Source organism: Rhinolophus sinicus, linkage group LG04 (genome assembly GCF_036562045.2).
Source record: "Rhinolophus sinicus isolate RSC01 linkage group LG04, ASM3656204v1, whole genome shotgun sequence".
NCBI lineage: Eukaryota > Metazoa > Chordata > Mammalia > Chiroptera > Rhinolophidae > Rhinolophus > Rhinolophus sinicus.
The window spans coordinates 85,149,705-85,173,837 of record NC_133754.1 but is presented as its reverse complement, the minus strand read 5'-3'; the positions used below and the strand labels follow the sequence as shown (position 1 = coordinate 85,173,837).

General features: G+C 36.6%; 2 protein-coding genes across 5 annotated transcripts in view; one reads left to right on the top strand and one right to left on the bottom strand.

Annotated features, from left to right (window-relative positions):
• Window positions 1–24: 24 nt before the first annotated feature.
• On the top strand, window positions 25–11,452 carry ALG11 (ALG11 alpha-1,2-mannosyltransferase). Of its 2 annotated transcripts, none has more exons than XM_019752148.2 (4): window positions 25–178; window positions 2,794–3,024; window positions 4,614–5,545; window positions 8,913–11,452. In XM_019752148.2, the coding sequence occupies exons 1-4, from the start codon at window positions 138–140 to the stop codon at window positions 9,182–9,184; spliced, it is 1,476 nt and encodes a 491-aa protein (XP_019607707.2). In that variant the 5' UTR covers window positions 25–137; the 3' UTR covers window positions 9,185–11,452. The 2 variants fall into 2 exon arrangements, with proteins under 2 accessions (XP_019607707.2, XP_019607708.2); XM_019752149.2 differs by having other exon boundaries at window positions 72–178; window positions 2,794–3,028.
• A 486-nt stretch (window positions 11,453–11,938) lies between these two features.
• The window catches only part of NEK5 (NIMA related kinase 5), a 78,195-nt gene continuing 66,000 nt past the window's right edge, over window positions 11,939–24,133 (bottom strand). For all 3 annotated transcript variants that reach the window (XM_074329904.1, XM_074329905.1, XM_074329906.1), the window contains 2 exons: window positions 20,751–20,862; window positions 11,939–13,117 (listed from right to left, as the gene is read on the bottom strand). In XM_074329904.1, the coding sequence (XP_074186005.1) occupies window positions 12,985–13,117; window positions 20,751–20,862 (245 nt within the window). In that variant the 3' untranslated portion in view covers window positions 11,939–12,984. The remainder of the gene's footprint in view (window positions 13,118–20,750; window positions 20,863–24,133) is intronic.

The following is a 24,133-nucleotide window of genomic DNA, read 5'->3' as shown; positions in this document are numbered from 1 at the left end:
CGTGGGAAGCTATACCAGCAACCAATTGAAATGCACAGTCGGCCCCGTGAAGGCGGGGAAAACACCGCACGCTTCCTCAGTAGCCAATAGAGAAGAGGAACAGCAAAGCGCTTCCTGCGTTCTGGGGTCGACTGAAGATGGCCGCCGACAGGGGTTGGTGCTTGTACGAGTTATTGAGGTGAGGAGTCGGTGGGTTGGGTTCGCAGGCGTTGTCGGTATTGCGGTAGTACGTGTCCGTCCCATGCAGCTGAAGCGTGCGGGGAAGGGCTTTCTTTGTCCTGAATCTAGGCTGTTTTCTCAAGGCCGGTGAGCGCTCTTCCTCCCATTCGGGGTCTTCTCAATGGACTGGGGCTGACTGGGTTAAAGACTCTGTTTACCGCCTTTTCTTCACCTGCCCCACTGCTCGCTGAGGGGTCGAGTCCCTCTCCACGGTTTCGCTTTATCTTTCTCTTGGTCGCATTCCAATTAGTCGTAAATTATTCATGTGTGTTCCTCATTTTCCTTTATGATTGAGCCACGAATCGTTTTCCACTCGTGTCTGTCTTTTTGGTAAAGAGGAAACGGAATCTTCCCTCTCACGTCTTAGTTTCACTCGCCAAGCCTTCATTGTTAACATTAGTCACTTATGCATAAAGTTTATGTTGAATCCCCTGCTTCTTGATCATCCATTGATTTTTATTTCTGATGATTTAAGAAGAGTTATATGAAATATTACGTTTTTATTACATAGGTAGTAAATTGTTTCTTGTAGGAAAGTTAGGAAATAGACGAGCAATAACCAAAATTCGCCAGGAATGCTACCATACGGAGATAACTACTGTTAATATTTTACTGAAAAAACTACCCAGACTTGTTTTCCACATTTGTTGTTGTAATACTGCTGTACTTCACTTGACTTGAACTACACTAATAAAACAGAAAGACCCTGTCTATTCTACCTAAACAGTTCTTTTAACACCTACGTATTTTTGTTCAGGTGGAAAATTTATAATTAACACAATAGCACTCTGAATAGCAGTATTTACATATTCTCTCCAAAATTGAGATGTTGTTTCTTCATTTTTGTCCCCTCTACTTCACATTCTAGGATGATTTTTTAAAAACATTTTGAATGGGAAAGTATTTTCAGAGCCTTCATATTCTTCCCTGTCATTTGAAATATCCCTAACTCGGTGTTTTGCACATAATAATGACTAAATAAATGTTTGCTAAATGAATGACTCACTTGTTTACAATTATCTTTTTTAAAGCCTTGTGTTTAAATATGGGTAAACATTATTTAATGGCACATGTTTTAGTTATATTTAAACAAATTCTAAAAAGCAATTTTGATGTGCAAGTACTGCAGGATGTTTAATAAATTTATAAGAACTGTAAGTGTATATTCAAAATTAACAAAATAAAGGACTGGTTCAACATTAGTCAATGTGATTTTTTTTCTAATTTTAAATTAAATAGTTCAGTTTGAAAATCTTATATAATTTCCCACTTAAATCATTTGAAGGAAATGTCATAAAAATCTTTGGATTCTGTGGGTCATATTACCCTTGATGTCCTGAATGTCATCCAAATATCTTCCTTTCAGTATTTCCTTTATCTTTGCGTAAAGAAAGAAGTCATTGGGGGCCAGATCAGGTGAGTAGGGAGGGTGTTCAGATACAGTGATTTGTTTACTGGCTAAAAACTCTCTCACAGACAGTGCCATGTGAGCTGGTACATTGTTGTGATGCAAGAGCCATGAATTGTTGTCGAAAAGTTCAGGTCGTCTAACTTTTTCCCGCAGCCTTTTCAGCACTTCCAAATACTAAACTTGGTTAACTGCTTGCCCAGTTGGTACAAATTCATAATGAATAATCCCTCTGATATCAAAAAAGGTTAGCCACATCATTGCAACATGTTCACGAACTTAATTGTCTGACCTGGTATGATGGCCAACCCAAAGAGAAAAACTTTAACTTGAGAAATTATTTGAAAATAATTTAAGAGTCATCTGAGGAGGTAATAAAATTTTGCATTCAGGCAGTGTGTATTTATTGGATGTCATCTCTGTGCCAGGTTATGGGAGACATTGAGATACGGTGGTGAACAAGCCTGGGTTCTTGCCTTTGCAGAGCTTCAGTTGACTTGGCAAAAATAGAGAACTTTTTAGAAGTGAGTGTGGGAGTGAGTTTTCTAATGTGCATGAAGTAGGACATTAGTGGATTTTTGGCAACTCGTTTAGAGGCAAGTAGGGGAAAGGAGTGATTTTAGAGTCATGTGAACAGATCAAATGCAGAACTCAAATAGAAATGGAGACATTTAAATTCCATCCCTCTTATCCCAGAAATTGTTCTACTTGAGATGAAGAGAATAAATATCTCACCAAACTTTTAACTCGTAGAATACTGATCATTCAAGAAGACATTTTTTGGGGTTACATATTGTCATTTTGAGGATCAGATGCCATTGCTAATCGTGTCTAGTTGAAATTAATTAAATTTGTTTTAATCCCTTAACACATATACTGAATTAGGACAAAAGTGGCTGGCTCAACATTGATTTTTACTGCTGATTAAAAATTGCTAATGTGCTGTGGAGATTGGAAGTAAAGGGGACTTACGCTTTAGTCATTGGATATTTTGTAGTATTAGAATTTTAATAATTGAGTATTTTGCTAGACTCTCAAAGCTATAAAATGTTTCTCTGTCTGCAACTAATATATAAAGTAGATATGTAAAAGTAGACTTTACTTTGTAGTCTTATTTTTGTTCAATGGGCATTTATACCTATTTCACCCTTCCCCTCTTGTTTCAGGTTTTTTTATTCATTATTCTTCCCTGGGATAATTGTTTGTGGAACTTTATGTTTGTGTTTGGTCATTTTCCTTTGGGGAATCAGAGTGATGCTACAGAGAAAGAAAAACTCAAGATCGACTGGAAAAGATGGGAAAAATCAAATGGTGATTGCATTTTTCCATCCGTACTGCAATGCTGGCGGAGGAGGAGAAAGAGTTTTATGGTGTGCATTACGGGCCCTGCAGAAAAAGTAGGTATGCATCTTTCTTAGCTAATTGGCTATACTGTTACCACTTTTTTAAAAATCATTATCCAGAATTCATCTTTTTCTAGTACTTTATTCATAGCCAGGAATTCCGTTTTAAACTGTTCTTTAATAAGGAAATACTTATCTCACATGCCAACCTGCCTTACAAGATCCTATTGAGTTTTAATTTCTATGATAAAGAAATGGAAAGTGTCTGCCCTTTTATAGCATAATTTAGTGGGAATAATTAGTCACCTTGGGAGAGTGTGTGGAGGAGAAATTGAATACTAAACAAATATACCCAGTACTGTGGAGCACTTAACCTGAATACTTATAGTCAGTAGCGGCATACCCAAAATTATCTTCATGAAGCATCTATTTATTCTCATTTTGATACCATTATCTATTGGATTGTCTTAAGTAAGTTAGCTTGTTAGAAAAAGAGTATAGTGTTATACATCATTTTGTGTTTTAGGCTTTTTTCTCCCACACCTGTTCCAAAAATATTTATGATTCCCTTTTAGAAAGGAAAAACCCAGGTTCCATAGTAAAATACAGGTTCCATTATTGTTCTATCATATGAGAAAAACTGTTGTCCTTTCATGGTTATTCTACCTCCTGGCACACGCCCTCCATTCAGTTCCAATGCCTTCAGGTAATTCCCTTAGCTCTACTTTTCTATATTCTTGGCCCATCTGGTTTCCAGCCACCATCCCTGTATTTCCTCTTCCGTCTTCCATAAATGCCTACATCCAAAGAATTTTCTTAAATCTCAGCTTAATTTCCACCTCTTTGAAGCCCTCCCTCCTTTAATCCACACTGTCCTTTCCTTCTCATGACTCTGCATATTACCTTTGTCCCTGACGAGATTATCTAACTCGAAGGCAGTGGTAGGTGGTTTCATGATATTTGTACACATGCTCCTCAGCAGCCCCTATTACTCCTAATTCACCTACAAGAAGAAAAATCCAACTCTAGTGTGACATAGGAGATACTTTTTCATCTTGCTCTTGCCGCATATTCTCATCCCTCTCTGCTCCTTCACAGACACTGTGCTCCAGCGTACTGAACTAGGAGCATTATGCTTTCTCTAGATTCCTTGCCTTTTCAGAGTGTTCCCTTTTTTCTGAAACAGCCTTTTTCCCCTCAGTTAATTCCTACAAAACTTTCCTGACTTGGCATAAGCTACAGGACACTTTTCATTCAATCTTTAGTGAATCTTGTTTATCAGTATTTTATTAATATTTCATCACCATTTTTATACTGAGAAAGTTGTCAAAATATAATTTTTTACTTTTTTGAAAATGAAAACGTCTCATTTATAAATCAGCAGCTTTTGTTGGTATCTGCTCCCTGCAGAACTCTTACTGGAGGAGATTGCAAAGATCTATAGGTCTCATTTGAAGGACTAACATTGGAGTTGTAGGGCAGGAAAGAGTGGGGTCAGTAGTCCAAATGCAGTGAATGAAAAACAGTGGAAAACATTTTTTAGTCTAAAAATAAGCTTATGATGGTGAGAAAAAAAATATCTACAACTTTTTGATTGATTTGAACCTAAACTAATGAAATTCTTAACTGCTGTATTGTTTTAGGTTTCCTGAAGCAGTTTATGTTGTTTATACCGGTGATGTTAATGTCAGCAGTCAGCAAATATTAGCAGGTGCTTTCAGAAGATTTAACATCAGATTAATGCACCCAGTGGAATTTGTTTTCTTAAAGAAGCGCTACCTTGTGGAAGATTCCCTCTACCCTCACTTCACACTGCTGGGCCAAAGTCTAGGATCCATTTTTCTTGGCTGGGAAGCTCTGATGCAGTGTGTTCCCGATATTTACATCGACTCAATGGGCTACGCTTTCACGCTTCCTCTGTTTAAGTATTTAGGCGGTTGCCGAGTTGGAAGCTACGTTCATTATCCCACTATCAGCACTGACATGCTCTCTATAGTGAAGAATCAAAATGCTGGATTTAATAATGCAGCCTTCATTACCAGGAATCCCTTTCTCAGCAAAGTAAAGCTCATCTACTACTATTTATTTGCTTTTGTTTATGGACTTGTTGGTTCTTGCAGTGATGTAGTCATGGTCAATTCTTCTTGGACACTGAACCACATTCTCTCACTGTGGAAGGTTGGGCATTGCACTGACATTGTTTATCCGCCGTGTGATGTACAGACGTTTCTGGACATTCCCGTACATGAGAAAAAAATGACCTCGGGACACTTACTAGTGTCTATTGGCCAGTTTAGGCCTGAAAAGAATCATCCTTTGCAGATCAGAGCCTTTGCTAAATTGCTGAATAAGGAGGAGGCTAAGTCACTTCCTTCACTTAAACTTGTCCTCATTGGAGGCTGTCGTAACCAAGATGATGAACTTAGGGTAAACCAACTGAGAAGGCTCTCTGAGGATCTAGGAGTTCAAGAAGATGTGGAATTTAAAATAAATATTCCATTTGATGAATTAAAGAATTACTTGTCTGAAGCCACAATCGGTCTGCACACCATGTGGAATGAGCATTTTGGGATTGGTGAGTTTGTCCTTTAACTTGTTTGGTGCAATGAGATAATACATTTTAGGTTGTTTTGATAAAATAGTAATACTCTGGAAGTTCTCATCAAGTCCTAATTCTCTTCCCCCAGTGTACTAAGTGTGCTTTCCTGATTTGAGACCGTGTAAGACATAATAATTTATGATCAGGAATAATAGCTAATATTTATTGATCATTTACTGTGTGTGGGGGAGGGTCACTGTTGAGGTCTTTGCAAGTATTATCTGATTTAATCCTCTCTAAAACCCTAGTGGATAGGTGTTATTATCTCTATTTTTTAAATAAACTCAGACACAGAGGTTTAGAACTCGCCCAAGTTCAGTCACACAGTAAGCCTAACCCAGAGAGCCCTGCTTGCCACCACCACGTTTCCTCTCCCCAGCTGCCCTCATCCACCTCCTGGCACAGATCCCTGGGCCCAACCCTAAGGCCCCTGAAGGACCACGTGGGATCTCCGGGTGGGGCCCAGGCCCGAGGTCCGTTGGTAAAGCTCCGCTAGGTGATTCTGCTGTGCCCCAAAAGCTGAGAGCCAGTGTCTGCAGGCGGGGGTCTCACAAAATTCTGTGGGTTCTTTTATTGATCTGTACTCAGTATTGGAGTGGCCTCTCCTTTCCTTTCTGCAAATCCCATCCTAAGTGTTTAACTTCAATCTCCTTGCCCCTTTAATTGAGCCTTATTTATTCCAACCCAGAGGGTCTCTCTACTGTGACCTGTTATGCACACATAACTTTGATTTTGGTATAAAATCAAGTACTACTTTACGTCTCATTTGGTTCAGCAAGTATTTCTCAAGTTCCTCCTCCGTGTTTCATACTGCCAGGTGTTAGGGGGCCATAGGACAACATAAACGCGAAGTCTCCTACGCGAGGCTACAGTTTCTCTTTCACCCTTTTCTGTCCCTCGTTGGTAGCACAGTACGAAGCTCAGACAGAACAGCAGCGACTTGTTGATCCGAACCTTCCGCAGGGAGCCTGACTTCCATGCTTCCTTCCCCAGATGCTTACTGAGCTTTTACTGCGCAGGCACGGGAGTGGGTGCCGGGAGTGACTGTGCAGTGGGAGCCGCTCTTACAACTCTGGGCGATACAAGTTCGACAGGCAGTCACTGCACAGCGTGCTGAGTGCTTCGCTAGGGCCAGGGCAGAGGGCTAGGAGAGCACCCAACACAGACGCGTGGGGTCAGGGGACGCTAAGAACGGAAGCTGGGACCTCAGCAGTTAGCCATGCAGAAGAGGGGAGAGTGGCCAGCAGAGGGTACAGCAGACATTGTCAAAGGACTGAGTTCAGTGTGGCTGGCGCATGGAGGGGACAGCAAGGCGGAGGGGACGTGGCCTGCATGGGGCTGTGCGGCCACGTTAAGCCGGTGGAAAAAGACAGACAGGTTTTAAGTACTGGGTTTCCTGAAGTTCACTCTGGCTGCAGTGTGGGCAGTGGATGGGGGGGGGGGGGGGGCAAAGAGGGCAGGAAGATGCCTGGGGCTGCCCCAGAAACCTGATGAGCGGTGCTGGCACCTGAACTTGGGAGGTGGACACGCCAGCGAGCTTCTGAAGTATTGAACGGACTTGGTGATTAACTGAGTGTGTTAAATCCTGGGCAGAGAGGAGGCAGAGACAACTGCCGAGTGTTTTTCCGACAACTATGTGAATGGTGATGGCTTCTACCTAGACAGGGAATCCAACAGGAGAGGCAGCTGATGAGCCAACTTTGGAACATGCAGAGTTTGAATTGTCTGAGGGTCATGTACCAGTGTGTACAGCAGGCAGTTGTATATGAGTCTGAAGTACAGGAGGGGGACCTGATGTGGAAATACAGACTGGGAGGTGTCGCTGTCGGGGTAGTGACTGCTGCCCCTGTGGAGGTGGGAAGATTTCCCCGGAAAGTGAGTAGAGCGAAAAGAGGCCCGTAGTACAAAATGCTGAGAACACTAACAGCTCTGAAGTGGGCAGAAGAGGGGCCAGCAAAGGAGAAGAGAAGACATGGAGGGAGGAGGAAAGCCAGCAGAGTGCAATGTCGTGGAAACCCGGGGAAGAGAGAGTTGCAGAAGAGGGGAAAGAGCAGCCGGTTGCAGGCCTGGGCCAGATAAGGAAGTCAGCGGGGGCCTGGGCAAGAGTGAGCTAGTGGAGGAGGGGGTGCAAGCGTTGAATCACGCTAAGCTGAGCAGTGAGTACAGGTGAGCAAGTGCAGTTCGTGAATGCAAACACTTTCCATAAGTTGATCTGTGAAACGGAGATGAAAGAAGAGACAGTAGCCAGCGAAGGACTTGTGACCTGAAGAGGAGTGTGTGTGTGTGTGTGTGTGTGTGTGCGCGCGCACACACACACACACACATGCTTTGATTTTACAAGGCAGGCAGAAAGGGAGAGGGGGAAAATCCTGGAGGGAAGGGATAAAATTGATTAGATTGAGGTCTCCAAGAAAGTATAAAGGAGTGGTATCCAGCCTTGCACAGAATACTATGGCATAATACATATTTTTCAAATAAGAATTCAAATTACAACATTAGCAGAAAACTGTGTTCTGTCAAAATGTCACCAGTGTTGAAAAAACAGTTATACTGATCTCCCTTCTCTCCTGTGCATCTAGGATATCACTTCTGCACCACCCTTTGGAGAAGTGAGCAGTCAACTAAATGATTTTCTGACGACTTAATTCTCTCTAGAAATGTGGCTAAGAAAGGCTGACGAGAGCAACTTATATCCTCATCTATTAGGTTGGTGCAAAAGTCATTGCAGTTGCAGTTTTTGCAGTGATTTTTAACCCTTTAAACTGCAGTTACTTTTGCACCAACCTAATACATCATTCAGCAGAAACTAACTAAAACTTTCATTTAGTTCACTGCTGTTGGGCATCCAGTAGTCTCAAAATTGCCAGAAATCTAGGTAGTAACGTAAGCATCAGCAATAATATGCCTCTCAGGCGGCTTACTCTTTTCCTTTTTTCTCCTCATGCTGTAATTCGAACTCTTAAAATTTTGCTTTTGATATTTTTTTACTTTTTATCTCTCGATATCTATTAGTTATTTACCATCTTGCTAACATTCTCTAGTCTTCTACTTTGCCTTATTATCTGTAGTATGTCTCTTTTGTATAGACTGTTCTTCCATCTATTAGTCTCTCACCCCAATAAATTAAAAAAAAAAAGAATAAAGCATTATTGTAAAGGTTTGAAAACTTAAAAACTTAAAATTATTTTTTTGCACCATGGAATTTAAATGAGCAAATTTATAGGCATACAGATACTTAAATTTCTCACGAGTCTCTTAAAATTTTTAAAGGTTTCTGCTCTTTCTTGTTCTTAAGAATGCATTTGAAAACTTAAAAGACTACATTATTTTGTTTCTTCCTCAGGGATTGTTGAGTGCATGGCAGCTGGCACAATTATCCTTGCACACAATTCCGGGGGCCCAAAGCTTGACATTGTCGTCCCTCACGAAGGAGAGGTAACTGGATTTCTCGCTGACAGTGAAGAAGGCTATGCTGAGACAATGGCCCATATTCTTTCCATGTCTGCGGAAAAGAGACTCCAAATCAGAAACAGTGCTCGGGCATCTGTAAGCCGATTCTCTGATCAGAAGTTTGAAGTGACATTCCTGTCATCTGTTGAAAAGTTATTTAAGTAATGCCGTACCTGTACAAAGATATTTTATATAAAATGGCCAAACACCTTCATATGTTGAGTTTTCTAAACTCATTCCCTGTTGTAATAAAGTCAGCCTAAGCAATGCTCTCAGCAGTGTGTGTGTGTGTGTGTGTGTGTGTGTAAGCAAGGTATTTATTTCAATGGGAAAAAAGGCAAAATTACATAAATGGAAAAGATAAACTTACATAGTTTAAATTTAAAAATTTTAGTGTTTGGTCTCAAATTCTGAAAAATACATATCTGAAAGAAATAAAATGAACCATCTTAATTTTGGTATATTCCTAATTTTCAAATCCTATTTGTCAAATCACGTTAGTAACCAGGAAAGAGAATTTCTTTTTAGAAAAAAAGGAAATGTTGAAAGAAAAATGGGTGACAGATAATTGATGGGTACTTTAGAATTGTTTTGACAGTTTTGGAACACTGAAAAACTCTGGTACATTTACATTTTAAATGATATTGTAGATGGCCTTTTTGAATATAATGATTTTCTTAAAAGAAAAAAGAAACTTGAAGCAGACTTAATCATATTCTAAAAGCATGTTGTCAAGACGAACTGACAGTGATTGCTCTGTGTGTGCGCGCGTGGCATGTCGTGGCCAAGGTGCTCCCGGTAACCTTCTCCATAGCCAGGTACTTGTGAAAACGGTTTCTGCTTAGGGCTGTCAGTACCAGTGTACGGGGCTCTCATTACCCCTTAACATTCCCCATCTCAGCGGCTGCAAGTCAGCTTCAGTCATTCAGGAGGGCGGAGTAAGAACAGCCGTGGTTTTGCCCATAGTGGTGAGGGGACATACAGATCCATGCGCTGGCTCTCCCTGAGCATCATGCATCGCAAGGCAACAGGTGGCAGAAGAGAGCACTGGACTAGCAGTTAGAATACCTGGGCCTGAGCTCAGCTTCATCATTTACAAGCGTCTGATCTTTTGATACTAAAGCCTTTTCTTTAATCTTTCTGAGTCTCAGATTCTTCATCTATAATCTGGACATGGTAATGCCTGTCCTCCACTGCCTTCTGGAGTTCTGATACTAACATGGAAAGTATGTGAAAGTACTTTGAAAATTAGAAAAGTTTCTTTAGTTAAAGGTAACCATGTATGTAAACGTCTTCTGTAGTCCTATCTTTATCAGTAGTGCACTACAACCCTATGTAGATTCTTGGTTACTAAGCCAGGAACGAGGAACTAGTATAATCGAACAGGACTTTTATCCTGAATAATTAGCATGGAAAAGTGAATTTATGCATATGCACATAAGGCGATGGAGGCCTACAACTCCTGGCGTTGTCAGCATACGTAGTCAGTTCCTTCTAGTTCAGTGAGTTGACCTTCCCAGTCTGATACATCTTTGTGTTGGGGCATGTTAAAGAGTATGTTTTTCCTTTCCAATCTCCCCTCGTCCATTCATTGGTCCAGCCAGCTTCGTTATCTACTCCCAATTACATTGTTGATGTGTCTGCAGGCGGTCTACTGTCATCAGATCAAAACGCAGCAAAACACAATCCCAAGACATTCTGACACACGCATACAGCTTTGTGTCAAAGATCATTCAACTTAGAAAAGAAAGACTGGTGGAAACTGGACATGGAAGGAATGCTACAAATTCTACAGCCCAGTTTTACTTTCAACTTTACAGACAAGCGCAATTTAAAGAACTTAGACTCCTTCAGTAGCACAAGCTGTTGAATGAAAAAATCTGGATTATAAATAACCTTGGTGTTCTGATTCCAGCCCAGTGCTTTTTCTTACCTTACAGCTAGTCTTTGAGGTAGGATTCACACCATTGTACACTTAGCCTACCCTTCTACCTAAAGAAAATCGTGGGACCAAAGATAAAGAAATTGAAATGTAGCAGAAGTAGAAGATGTAGTAAGAAAGGATTCTGAAACTCCATAAAACATTTAAGCTGTTTCTTCAAAATAATTTTCATTTATCACAAACGTATCATTGGAAAGTATAATTTGTATATATATTTACTTTTACTGTCCCTAATGTATTATAATACATGTTTGTTTTTTTCTGAATGTTACCATGAAAAGTGTCAAAATATGTTAGCAACAATCTGGACGAATGCTGAGTGATTATTAATTTCTATATTATGTTGCTTTTGAGTGTCCACAGCAGTAGTACAATTCACATTCTTGTTCCAGTTGTGTATGTTTTTTGTATAGTAATGTATCTGTATCTAAATATGATTTGTGTTTTAAGATACAAAATCATTTGTATCTAAATATGATCTGAAGAAGTGATTTTCGTTATCTTGCGTACTTTTCACAGTATGGTGCCTTTATACCCCTCATTTGGTCTCCCAATTCTGAATTATTTATTATCTCCTACCAATATTTCAGGCTTCACATGCCAAGACATTTTTTTAAAAGAAAAAAAATATTAAGGCAAAACAAAACCTTGCCGCTCATGCCCAAGAAGAATAGGTTTTCTTGGTTCAGCACTGTCTCGATGTGCAATTTTATTTTTATTTTTATTATAGAGCAAATATTTCAGTCAGAATTGTACCACTAAGACGTACAACAACCTTGTCCTTCATAGCAGCAGATAAATCAACAATATCTATTAAGATCCAGGCACATGTTCAACACTGGGATTGTTATAATCAATACACAAAAAGCCTAGGCTTTCCTGACTCAAAGAGCTTACAGTCTTAATGAGGAAATTGTATTATAATTTATTCATTCAAGAAACATTTCTGGCACTGTGCTAAGCACTATATATAAACAGACCATCATAAGAGTTTGTAACCTATATGTTTGAAACTATCAGAAAATAATAGAACATAATACAATGATTATTTGGCATATAATTAATGACGCCTTGTTACTCATTCAATTGCCGTACTCCCAGGTCAACATCAGCTTCAAAACATTTCAGTATAACTTAAGAAATTTCAAATTCATGGTTTTATAAAATGGCAGATTCATTATTTTAAATGAATTTGTATTAGTTTTCTATCACCATCTTAAATTACCACAAACTAAGTTAAAACAACACAAATTTATTGTCTTAAGAGTTCTGTAGGTCAGAAGTCTAACGTAGATTTCACTACGCTAAACCACAGTGTCAGCAGGGCTCACGGGGGAAATACTTTCCCTTGCCAGCTTCTAGAGGTTACCTGCATTCTCTGGCTTTTGGCCCTTCCCTCCATCTTCAAACCCAGAAGCATCAGGCCAGCTCCTTCTCACACTGTCATCTCTCTGATTCTCCTGCCTCCCTCTTCCACTTTTAAAGACTCGTGATTCCATTGGGTCCACCTGGAAAATGGAAGATAACTTCCCTACTTGAAGGTCAACTGCTTAGCAACCTTAATACCACCTGCAACTTTAATTCCCCTTTGCCATGTAACATATGCTGGTTCACATTTGAGGAAGGGAAACCACTTTACTCCGCATACCACATATGTTAATTACCTGAAAGATTTCTTAATAGAAATGTTCAAGTGAAAATATTAATTTCTACACTCAAGCTAGTTCTGTTATCTAAATTTAGAGAGTAAAGTTAGTAAGTCCTTGTGATTACTAGAAAAGCCTTATAAATACATGAATATTTATGACATACCCAAACAGATACCATAGTTAATAGACACTAACATTGCTTTTTTAAAAAGTACAATAATCACACTTGTATATTTTGACCGTTTGTTAATGTTCCTTGGTCTTCATCAACAATAAAAATTTTGGCATTAGATGGAGTAGAAATGTTCTCCAAACCTTCATAATATTTAATTCTGTATATTTCTGCGTTTTATCTGCAGAAATTCTCCTAACTCTTATTCTAACGTTTCAATGTCCTTAGAGGAACCGGAAGCCTCTTCTCTTTTGTCCTCCTCTCTGGAAGTAGTGAGTTTTTCCAGGGATTCCACTACTTCGTTTCTTAACTCATCTTCAGATTCTTCAAAATTTCTGAAATAATACACAGTAAAAATCAACGTCATGATGCCAAAACAGTGAAGAATACATAGGAAAATTAGTTTCCCTTCTCATGCCCCACCCTTACTTGAGCAATATGAAACTTGCATTTTCACCCAGGTAATAAATTATTTACCTGGTTTTTCAAAGAATGATATGTTGGGAGAATCAATATTCTGTTCAGCTGGACTTTTGTTCAGCAACCTTTATTATGTTTATTAATACCCATATACTCATGTTTAAAAGAAGAGGGAAGAGAAAAAAAGAAAAAATAATATGCCGTATATATATCGAGCCCTTACCATATGCCAGTCACTGCCCTAGAGCACTTTACACTTGCTATATTTCATCTAATACTAACAAAACTTGAGGTAGATATTATCGTCATCAATTTGTAAAGAATCTGGGCTCAGAGAAGTTTAAAAAACTGCTCAAGGTCTCACAGCTACTAATTAGTAGGGGTAGGAATTGAAATTGTGTCTAAGACTGCAACACTGATATGTTTAGAAGGGCAGAAGGCAAGAGACCAAGAAAACCATCTCAAAGATCACTAATATTTAAGTGGCAAGTGAAAGAGACTAACAAGCTGGTAAGAGCCAAGCATGTTTATCACGGAAGCCAAGGGAGCCGAAACTATCCACAAGGAGGGAACAGCCAAATAAGATGAGGCCTGAGAAATGACAATTTCAAGGTAGTAGGTGACCTTTGGGAGAGTATTTCAGAGTGCTGTGTGGCAGATGCCATCACTGTGGATCAAGAAAGCAATGGGAGGTAAAAACGTGGTGACAATGAACTTAAACTCCTCTGCGGGGAGTCCGGCTCTGAAAGGACAGTGTTATCTCAAGAACATGAGAGTAATGGTTTTGCTTTTGTTTGTTTGTTCATTTGTTTTTCAAGATGGGAGAAATTTGGCCATGTTTCTGTGTTGAGAGAAAGTAGGTAATAGATAATAGACACTGAAAATAAAGCGACAAAGCAGATTAATTGCTAAAAACAAGGTCACTGAAAAAAAAGGCTAGGATTTAGAGTACCTGTGCAACAATGGGCTTTCAGCGGAAAGGCAGACAATTTTTCATCTATGAAGGAAGCTAGGGAAAGAGGAGATAAGGACTCATGTGGACATAGACGGGTTATGGAACTAGACAGCTGAGATGATGCCACCTACAAACACACACGGCCCCTGAGAAGTGGGAGGCACAGTCACATGATGACAGCAGGGTGGGTGGGGGTGAGTGCGCAGGGCTGAGGGTTTGAAAGGAAGCTGACTAGTCATAGGATTACTAGATATCACAGAGGCCCCCACTAAAACTGGAGGTCATAAATTTGGGGTGAACCACAAATTACAGCCTCTGTTTATTAAGCTTTCATTATTGAGGTATATGCTTACACAGGATCTTCCCTCTGTGCTCATTCCTCTACAACTTAAAACAATGATGTGTCCAGGTGTGAATTCCTTTTCATTGTTCCCTCTTGGTGGTGCTTTTATTTCCCAGATATGATTTATGCCTTTCAATAATTAGAAAAAGTCCACAGCTATAATTGTTTGGACTATAGCTTTCCCCCTATTCTCTCCTTCTGGAATTCTCTTTAGATATATATTAGGCCTTCATGCCTCTTAACTCCTCTTTCACATTTTCTACATTTTTTTCCCTCAGAGCTGTCTTCCAGTTACTAATTCCTTCATTAACTGTACCTATTCTGTTTTTTAAACTGTCAGTGGAATTTTAATTTCTATTGGTAGATTTTTTTTTTTTTTCATTTCCAAAAGTTCTGTTTGGTTACTTATCACATTTTCCTACTCTTTTTTGATGGATCTGCTTTTTCTCTCATGTTTTGATTCCTTATTTTAATTAAATAATTTTAAATATACATTATTATTATACAAATATTAAATATTCATAAGATAACTATCTGAAGTTCTTCATGGTCTAATTCAGCTATTTGTTGTGTTTGCTATCTCTCATAATGGATTGTGTTTTTAAATTTTTAATTGTGAGTCACCTTCAGTAGTGCGTTAGTGAGAAAACTCGATGTCACCTGGACTAAAGTTATAGCTTGTTTTGTATTTACTTCTTCTAGAGATCCCAGAGTATTATGATCCCTCACTGTGAATTTTAATGTTCATTTCTCAATGTACATGTTTCCAGACCATCCAAGTATTGTAAATTCAAACTCCAAAACTGAGTGAAGGCAAATCCACAGTTATAAATTTCTCAGGAAGAATTTTTCTCCCAGAGACGGGACCAACACAGACAAGCCACATTACTGGATTTTTTTCTAGACCACCCTGCACTGATGTGTAGCTCTCCAAAGGTTCCAGCTGGCGAGAATGGAGGCGAACCCATTGAAGAAAACAAAACAAAACAAAACAAACCTACTACTAGGTGTATAGGATGTACACAGAGACAGGAAGGAAAGAACGAAAATTTAAAAAGAGGGGAAAAAAAACCTCCAAAACGAAGAGCCCACAGATTAGAATCCCACAATATATTTATACAATATAATGGTAATAAAGATGGGCAAGACAACAAAAAAATTCGAACATGAACTGACTCCAGGTGAAATTATTTTTATGGAGAATTTTTTTCACTCTTATTTCCTTGCTTGTTTGTTTATTCATTTACAAGCCCGCGTGTGGAGGGCTGACTTTCAATAGATGGCAGCAAGGGAGGAGGATTTTGATAAAACTCTTAAAGTAAGTATGCTCAAAGAGAGAAATTAAAGCACAGTATCCATTTTAAAATGTTTTTAAATTAGGGAAATAATTATGCAATAATGAAGCAAGAACACATACAAAAATTATAAATCTTAGACATGAAATAGATAGCAATAAAAACTTAATAGATACCCAGATAAGATTGGAAAGCAGTATTCAAAAATTTCCTAAAATGCAACAAAGAGAAGAATGAAAAATATGAAAGTACAATTAGATGTTATTGGGGACAGATTAAGAAGCTCTAAAGTATATCTAATTGGAGCACCAAAATGGAGGGAATAAGAAAAGCAGTATTTGGAGAAATAATAGGTAAAAATTTTCCAGAACTGAAAAAAGAACAAAAGTTCTCAGAATAAAGTGAACCAAGCAGGAAAAAGACAAATCCAGACCTAGACATACCACAGTGAAACATAATATAAAGGTAACAAAATTATGAAAGTAGTAGCATATTTCTAAAAGTAAAACAAGTAGACGACAGCAGATTTCTCATCAACAATAATAGAGACCAGGAGAAAAATAATTGTCAATCTAAATCTAAATGGTTTGTTCAACTACATTACTACTAAAGATTGAAAGTAAAATAAAAAAATTTTAGATATGCAGTCAATAAAAGAGTATACCATTATTTGACCTATCTTAAAGAATTATTCAAAAATATACATTGACAAGAACAAAACTGAAAATAGAAGGAAAGGATAGACTAGAAAAAAACACGGCAAGTTCAACGTGATAAACTACGTTGGCAAACTGAATTAAGTTTGAGATTAAATGTATATTTGAAAATGATATAGATTTCTCTATATATTTTAAATATACATAATGTTTTTTTATTTATTTAAAGGTAAAATTGGATGAAATGATTTGATGTCTAAAACTTAGAATGTTCCAAACTTACAAAAAATAATATGTAGGAGGTGTGGGGAAGTAAAGAACAATGTTGATCATTGTTAAAGCTAGATGATTGATACATGAGGGTTTATTATGTTATTCTCTCTACTTTTACTATGTTTAAATATTTAACAATGAAAAAAAGTTTTTTTAAGTAAAATTACAACTAGAAAACAAGATCAGGATGCAAAAGTTTTAGTGGTTATTTAAATTGTGATTTTCATATTTGGGAGAAAGAAAGGAATACTAAGCAACTTTTGAATCTATTAGATCAATTTGTAGGTAATATATAAAAGCTAACTATTTAAAGAATAGAAATATAATCTGTATCTTAAAAACTAGTACAGAGGAAAAATAGTAATATAGAAAATTTGGCAACCTTACAAAAGGCAGGGAAAAAAGAGGGAAAAGGAAATGAGAAATGGAGGTAAAACACAAAATCAAGCTTAAAGCTTATAGTGAAGCCCAAATATGTTGATGATTATGATAACAAATTAAAGACTAATTATCACATAACTAGGAGCATATCAACCAGCTACAAGTACTTTATAAGAAACACATTATAGTGAAACTACACAGAAATGATAAAAATAAAACAATAGAAAAATACGTGTCATAAAAATACTAAAAAGGGGGAGGGGGGTTCACACAGTGTGAGGGATATAAATGATAAATGTCTAAGTTTTGCTTTGTCTTGTGCACCTGAAACTAATTAATAAAAAAAAAAAAATACTAAAAAATAAAATAATTTAAAAATTGAAATAGCAATATCAGTATCAGACAAAATAGAATTTAAGGCAAACAGCATTAATAGGAACAAAAGTGACAATACATAATATTAAAAAATGCACTTGTATATGCACTCTACCAAACTGATACAACAATCATAAGTTAGAACATGGCTTCTACCTATTTAAAGTACATTGAAAAGAAGACAGATGTATGAGGAATAAGCATCAAAACCACAAACATAGTTCAGATTTTACTGTATCTCTATCAGGAAGCAAAAAACAAAGGCTCTAGAATAATTAACAAAAAATATATATAATCATATAGAACATATGTAGCCCCCAAATAGTAAGAACACGCATTTTTTTTCCAAGTACGTAACAATCATAAAATTGACATTGTACTAAATAGCAATTGGAATCCCAATATATTTTTTTAAATGACTAATATTCAGATGATATGGTCTCTGTCCAAAATGAAAATAAAGTAGAAATCCTGGCTTTTAAAAGAGTGATTTAAAAACACTTTAGTCAGATACTTCGGACTTGAATCATACTATTAAGAAAATTCAGAAAGTGAGAGAACTGGTAGCAAGGACATGTAAACAATGCCTATAACTCAAAAACTACGAAGATACCATACACACCCATTAAATTAGTAAAAAGTTTTTAAACAGACTATACCGAGTGCTTGATAAAGATGCAGAGCAACTAGACTCTTAAACACTGTTCATGAGAATGTAAAATGGCACCACCACTTTGGAAAACAGTTTAGCAATTTCTTAAAAAGTTAAACATTTACCTACCATAAATTCAGTCATTCCATTCCTAGGAATTTACTCATGAGAAATGAAAACTTAGGTCCACACAAAGACATTTACATAAATATTCATAACAGCTTTATTTGTAATAGCCCAAAACTAGAAACAATCCAAATGTCCATCAATCGGAAAATGTATAAATCAATTGTGGTACATCCATACAGTAGAATACTACTTAGCAATAAAAAGAATGAACTTGCAATACATGTAACAACATGGATGAATCTCAAAATTATTCTCCAACAGTAAGGTTTCTAGGAAGCGTAAGGGTGTCATCCTTTAGTAGTCTGAGCAAAAGCTCAAGATTGAGTATGGCTTGACTCAAAAAGATTTGTGGGTCTGGATTTTGTCTAATGAAGTGAATCCAAGTAAGATTTGCAGAGACCTTACAAGATTTTTGAAAAAATATATGTGCAGAAACAGCAAGGTTGGACCAAGTGGGACAGAGACAGTGCTAAATCAAAAGAGGCTGCTGGAATCAAAATTCTACTGGCAAGAAGCAGGCTGAGAAAATTCTTCCCTCCTTCCTCCCTCCTTCCCTTTCTTCCCTCCTTCCTTTCTTTCTCTCCCCTTCCTCCCCCCCTTCCCTCCTTTATTTTCTACACAAGTTGATTCTAATGTTCATATGGAAAAATAAAACTAGATAGGAACATTCTGGAAAACAAAAGTGTTAATATTTAGGGGAACCAAAATAAGAATCCATATTATAAGCAATACGTTTATAATACAGTAATTAGACTATAAAGAATAGAAATTGGATGGAAATATGTATAAAAATGTAGTATATCATAAAAGTGACATTTGAAATTAGTAGCAAAAATAAAGATTTTCAATAAATTGTGCTGGAATAGTAAGGACTTATTTGGAAAAAAAAATAAAGTTGGAGCCACACTTTGCAGTGTAATTTCAGATGAGTAAAATATTTAACTAAATAGAAAATTACATTATAAAAGTTCTTTAAAAATCCTGATATCAATTTTTAATAATTGATAAATCTAACTAAATAAAAATAAGAAATTCCCACATGGCACAAGCCACTATAAATAAAATCAAAAGGCAAATAAAAAACTGGGGAAAATATTCTTGAATCATATTACAGATAAAAAACTAATTTTTCTAATATACAAAAACTTCCCAAAATCAATACAATATTAATAGCCTAGAATTTTTAAATGGCTACAGTCATTTAATAAATTGTTCCCACAGGAGGAAATAAACATGGATCTTAAGCATATGTAAAGACAACCTCACTCATAAAAAAAAAAAAAAGCTAATTAAAACTAAACTGTGACATCATTTTTTTACTTATCAATTTTATAATTGACAAGAATAATTTGACAATATCCAATACAAATGTACATAATCTTTGCCCCAATACATTGCTGTTCTGGGATTTAAATATGTATATATATACAGGTATATATATGTATTACACATAATATATATAAATATATATGTATATGACTATTTTATATGATGATATGTATTCAAGATACACTGCTAAGGGAAAAAAGGAAGTTTCATGATAGTATGTACACTATGAAACTTTCTATAAAAAAGGAAAACATACATATATACAAGATATACATATTTGCTTACATTTTAATGGAATTCCTCAGGAGAAGTTTGCACAAGAAGCAGATTAGATTGGTTCACTTTGGGGAGAGGAATTATGTAGCTAAGGTAGAGACAGCAGAAAGACTATGAAAAGAGTGTACCATTTGAATTTGGAACTATATGAATATATATTACTGATTTTTAAAGTAAATTATAATAAAATTTTTAAAATTCAAAGGACTCCAAATTTTAAAACTAATAAGAGAATTCAGTAAGGTTACATGATACAACATCAATAGTGTTTTATACACTAGCAGCAGCAAAGTTGAAAGCACAAGAGAAAAATGACCCCATTAATTAAAATTAATGACCCCATTAATAATGGCAACAGCAGCAAAATTTAAGTGGCACCTATGTCATGAAAAAAACTACAAAAATACTGAAGAATATAAAAAAGACATAACAGATAGAGAGCTATACTATATTCATGGCTGTCAAGATTTATAATCACAAAGATGTCAATTCCCATAAATTAATCAACAAACGTCATTCTCATCAAAATCCCAACCAAGGTTTTCATGACACTTTACAAGAGAATGCAAAGGTGAATATGTTAAGGGCAACAACACCTAAGATAAGTTTGAAGAAAAAGATGTGGAGACTAGAAGAAGGTGTGGGGACTAGCCCTACCAGATATCAAAAGGTATGAAAAAGCCACAGTAATCAAGACAGAACGTCACCGATGCAGAGATAGAAAACAATGCCATTGGAAAAGAATGGAGAGCCCAGAAACAAACCCATGAACATAGTAAAACCTGGTCTCCTTAGCTAGGTCTCTGAGGGTATCTTCTATGTCTCAACAACAGCACTTGGAACGTTCTCCTTTCATTTAGGCATCTGGTATGTGACCTACTTACGTATCATCATCATCAGATCTTGGTTCTACTGGTTCCTCATCCACCTCAATGCCAGAGGCCATTGCCACCTTCCCCTCATCTTCTTTAGGAAGCCATTGTTTTAATGTTCCCGCTATTAAAAAAAAAAAGACAGAGAGAGAGAGATGAACACATACCACCATATACACCTGATGAGGGGTATGCACCAAAATCCTGTAGTGAACATCAAACATAATAGTAAAACCTTTGAATCATTTCCATTAAAATGAAGAAGACAGTGATGACAGCTGAAAACCCAACTACTCAGCATTGTACTGAAACTAGTAGGAAACACAAGACAAGGAAAAGAAGTGAAAGGAATAAGGATAAGTAACGAAGAGACAAAATACTCCCACTTTGGGGGTAGGCGCTTTGATTGTATAGAAAATTTTTTAAAATCTTGTGTTATAAAAATTTAAGACTTGCCAACATTATTGGACCATCCTATTCTTCACTGTTTCTATAACATGAGTATCCAGCTCATTGTTAGGCTTACTCATTACCGTCTGCAGAGGAAATTCAAAGCACATACACACAACTTTATCTTTTTTGGGTGGCAGTGGGGTGGATATATTGTTGTTATTTAAAATGTAATTTTATTCCTCTTGAGAAAATATCAGACTGAAGATAGTACAATATTTTATTTCTTTATGGCAATGTAGCATCCCCTTGACAACTCTAACATTCCACTGATTATAAGAGGCACTTTTATTTTATACACAAATAGCAAAGAAAATGTTCCCAGTAAAATGACACAATGTTTTCTTACCCTTAGAATTTATAAGTTACAAATATAAATTATCACAAGAACTCTTTTAACCCTTTCTGAGCATATATATATATATATATATATATATATATATATATATATATATATTTTATCTCATATCACTCTTGTATACTCATAAAAAGGAAAATATAGTGAAACACATTGGATAAGATATAACTGAAATTCCTCATGTTCAGAGTCTTATTCCTCTGAATTATTTTTTTACATATCAATCAAACTTTTATGGATTCTTATTCAGAGAGACCATAATAAAACAATTCATGAAACAATCAAGAAATTTTGAATTACTTTTTAAGTCATTGGTGTTTTTTTTCTTTTTTTTTTATTGTGGTAAAAAATATGACATAAATTTACCCACTTAATTTTTAAGTCAACAGTACAGTATTATCATATATATGTACATTGTTATACAACAGATCTCTAGAACTTTTTCATCTTGAATGACTGAAACTTTATTCCCATTGAACAACAATTCCCCATTTCCCCCTCCCTCCAGCCCTTGGAAACCACCTTTGTACTTTCTGAGTTTGACTACTTTGGATAGATCATATAAGTGGAATCATACAGTATTTGTGTTTTTGAGATTGACTTATTTCACTCAGCATAATGTCCCCAAAGTCCATCCATGTTGTAGCATATGTCAGGATTTTCTTCTGTTTTTAAGGCTGAATAATATTCTATTGTATGTTTATACCACATTTTCTCTCTCCATTCAACCATCAATGAACATTTATTTTGCTTCCATATCTTGGCTATTGTGAATAATGCTACAATGAACATGGGTGTGCAAAAATTTCTCTTTGAGATCTTGTTTTTTGTTTTTTATATATACCCAGAAGTAGGATTGCTGGATCATATGGTAGTTCTATTTTAATATTTTTAGGAACCTCCATACTGTATCCTATAATGGCTGCATTATTTTACAATCCCACCAATAGTATATAAAGGTTCCAATTATACCATATCCTTGTCAACACTTGTCATTTTCTGTTTTTGATAACAGCCATCCAAATGGATGTGAGGTGATATATTTTTGTGGTTTTGATTTGAATTTTCCTGATGATTAGTGATATTGAGCATCTTTTCATATGTTTGTCATTGATGTCTGTTATTTTTTTCTATATAATTTCAATCTTGTTGTAGCCAAGAGCATTGTTGAAACAGATTTTCTTAAAAGAATACACAAAAGAACTAAAAGAATTCACAAAAACTGAAAATGCTGGTTTCTTAAGTGGCTTTAAACTTATGTAGAACTAGACTACTCTTAACTACCACTTTGGGAATTTTACTAAATATGTCTACATTAGTTAGCTTCTGCAGAACAATAAACCACCACATAACTTAGTGGCTTGAAACAGTAACCATTTATTTAGGTTACAATTCTGAAGTTAGGCAACCTTAGCTGGGCTCAGCTGGTTGGTTCTTCTGGTATCAGCTGGGCCCACTCACGCATCTGCAGTCACTGGCCAGACAAGCTGGCAATTGGCTGGTTTAGTACGGCCTCACTTGGGATGGACTGTCTCTCTGTTCTACATGGGGTCTCATTTTCCAGCAGACCAACCCAAGCTAGTTGAGAGCTTAACAGGTTTCCAAAAGAAAAAAGCAGAAGCTCCCTGAATACTCAGACTTGGCACACCGCCACTTCCACTGCATTCTGCTGGTGAAGCAAATCACAAGGCCAATTGAGATTCAAGAAGAGAGTGGGGAAAAAAAAAAAACCAAAACATTTAATGATGTAGTTGCTGCGAAGTCATATTGCAAAAGCCAAGGTTACAGGGAGGAGTGAAGGACTGTGATAATTTTTGTAATGTTCACTCTACAACCATCTGGCTCCTAAGGGTCCAAAGAGTGTTTCATTTCAGCCTCCAGGAAAAAAAAAACCCTACCCACTGATACCCATTCTACTAGTTTTGATGTTAACTGGGGTCCAGACAATAATCTATCAGGACTACTGCCTGGCCTACAGTGACTATAAAACACCATTGACTGTACACTGCATCCCAAGTTCAGAATCATTAAAAGAGGAAAGAGGATGATGTGCATCTCAGAACTGGTGAATTTCAGGAAACTGAGGCTCAGAAGGGTTAAGTGTCTAACTTAAGAGCACGTGATAATCAGTTGGAACTTGCATCAGAACCGGTATTCTTGGTCACCATGTTAAAAGCTAGAACTTATAAAGCACTTACGCAGACAGGCAACTTGCTAGACAATTTACATATCATATCTCACTTAATATTTAAAACAATGCTTTGAGGTTGATACCATTTTAATATTGATTTTACAAAGGAGAAAAATTAAGAAAGATTGGTTATCCTATTGGTAGTGTCAGAGCCAGGAATTATACCAGATCTGTTTAGGTATAGAATCCATTCTTAACCATTATTCAATGCTGCCTGGTAATATGAGTATACTGCAGAGAGAATCTAATGTATAAACAACCTTTATGTGTTCCAAATGTAAATGTAAATGTTTAGATATTTTGCGTTTTCCTTTTTCTTAGCACAATACACCTTTGAACATTTTTACAGAGAAAATTTATACTATTATAGTAAAAAAATCCTAAAAGAAAAATCAA

What these genes read in the sequence shown, in the direction of transcription:
- ALG11 (XM_019752148.2), top strand. Translation starts at nt 138, where the DNA reads ATGGCCGCCGACAGGGGTTGGTGCTTGTACGAGTTATTGAG. An exon ending in TGCTTGTACGAGTTATTGAG is followed by an intron (nt 179 to 2,793) that starts GTGAGGAGTCGG and finishes CTCTTGTTTCAG; the next exon opens with GTTTTTTTATTCATTATTCT. An exon ending in GAATGAGCATTTTGGGATTG is followed by an intron (nt 5,546 to 8,912) that starts GTGAGTTTGTCC and finishes TTTCTTCCTCAG; the next exon opens with GGATTGTTGAGTGCATGGCA.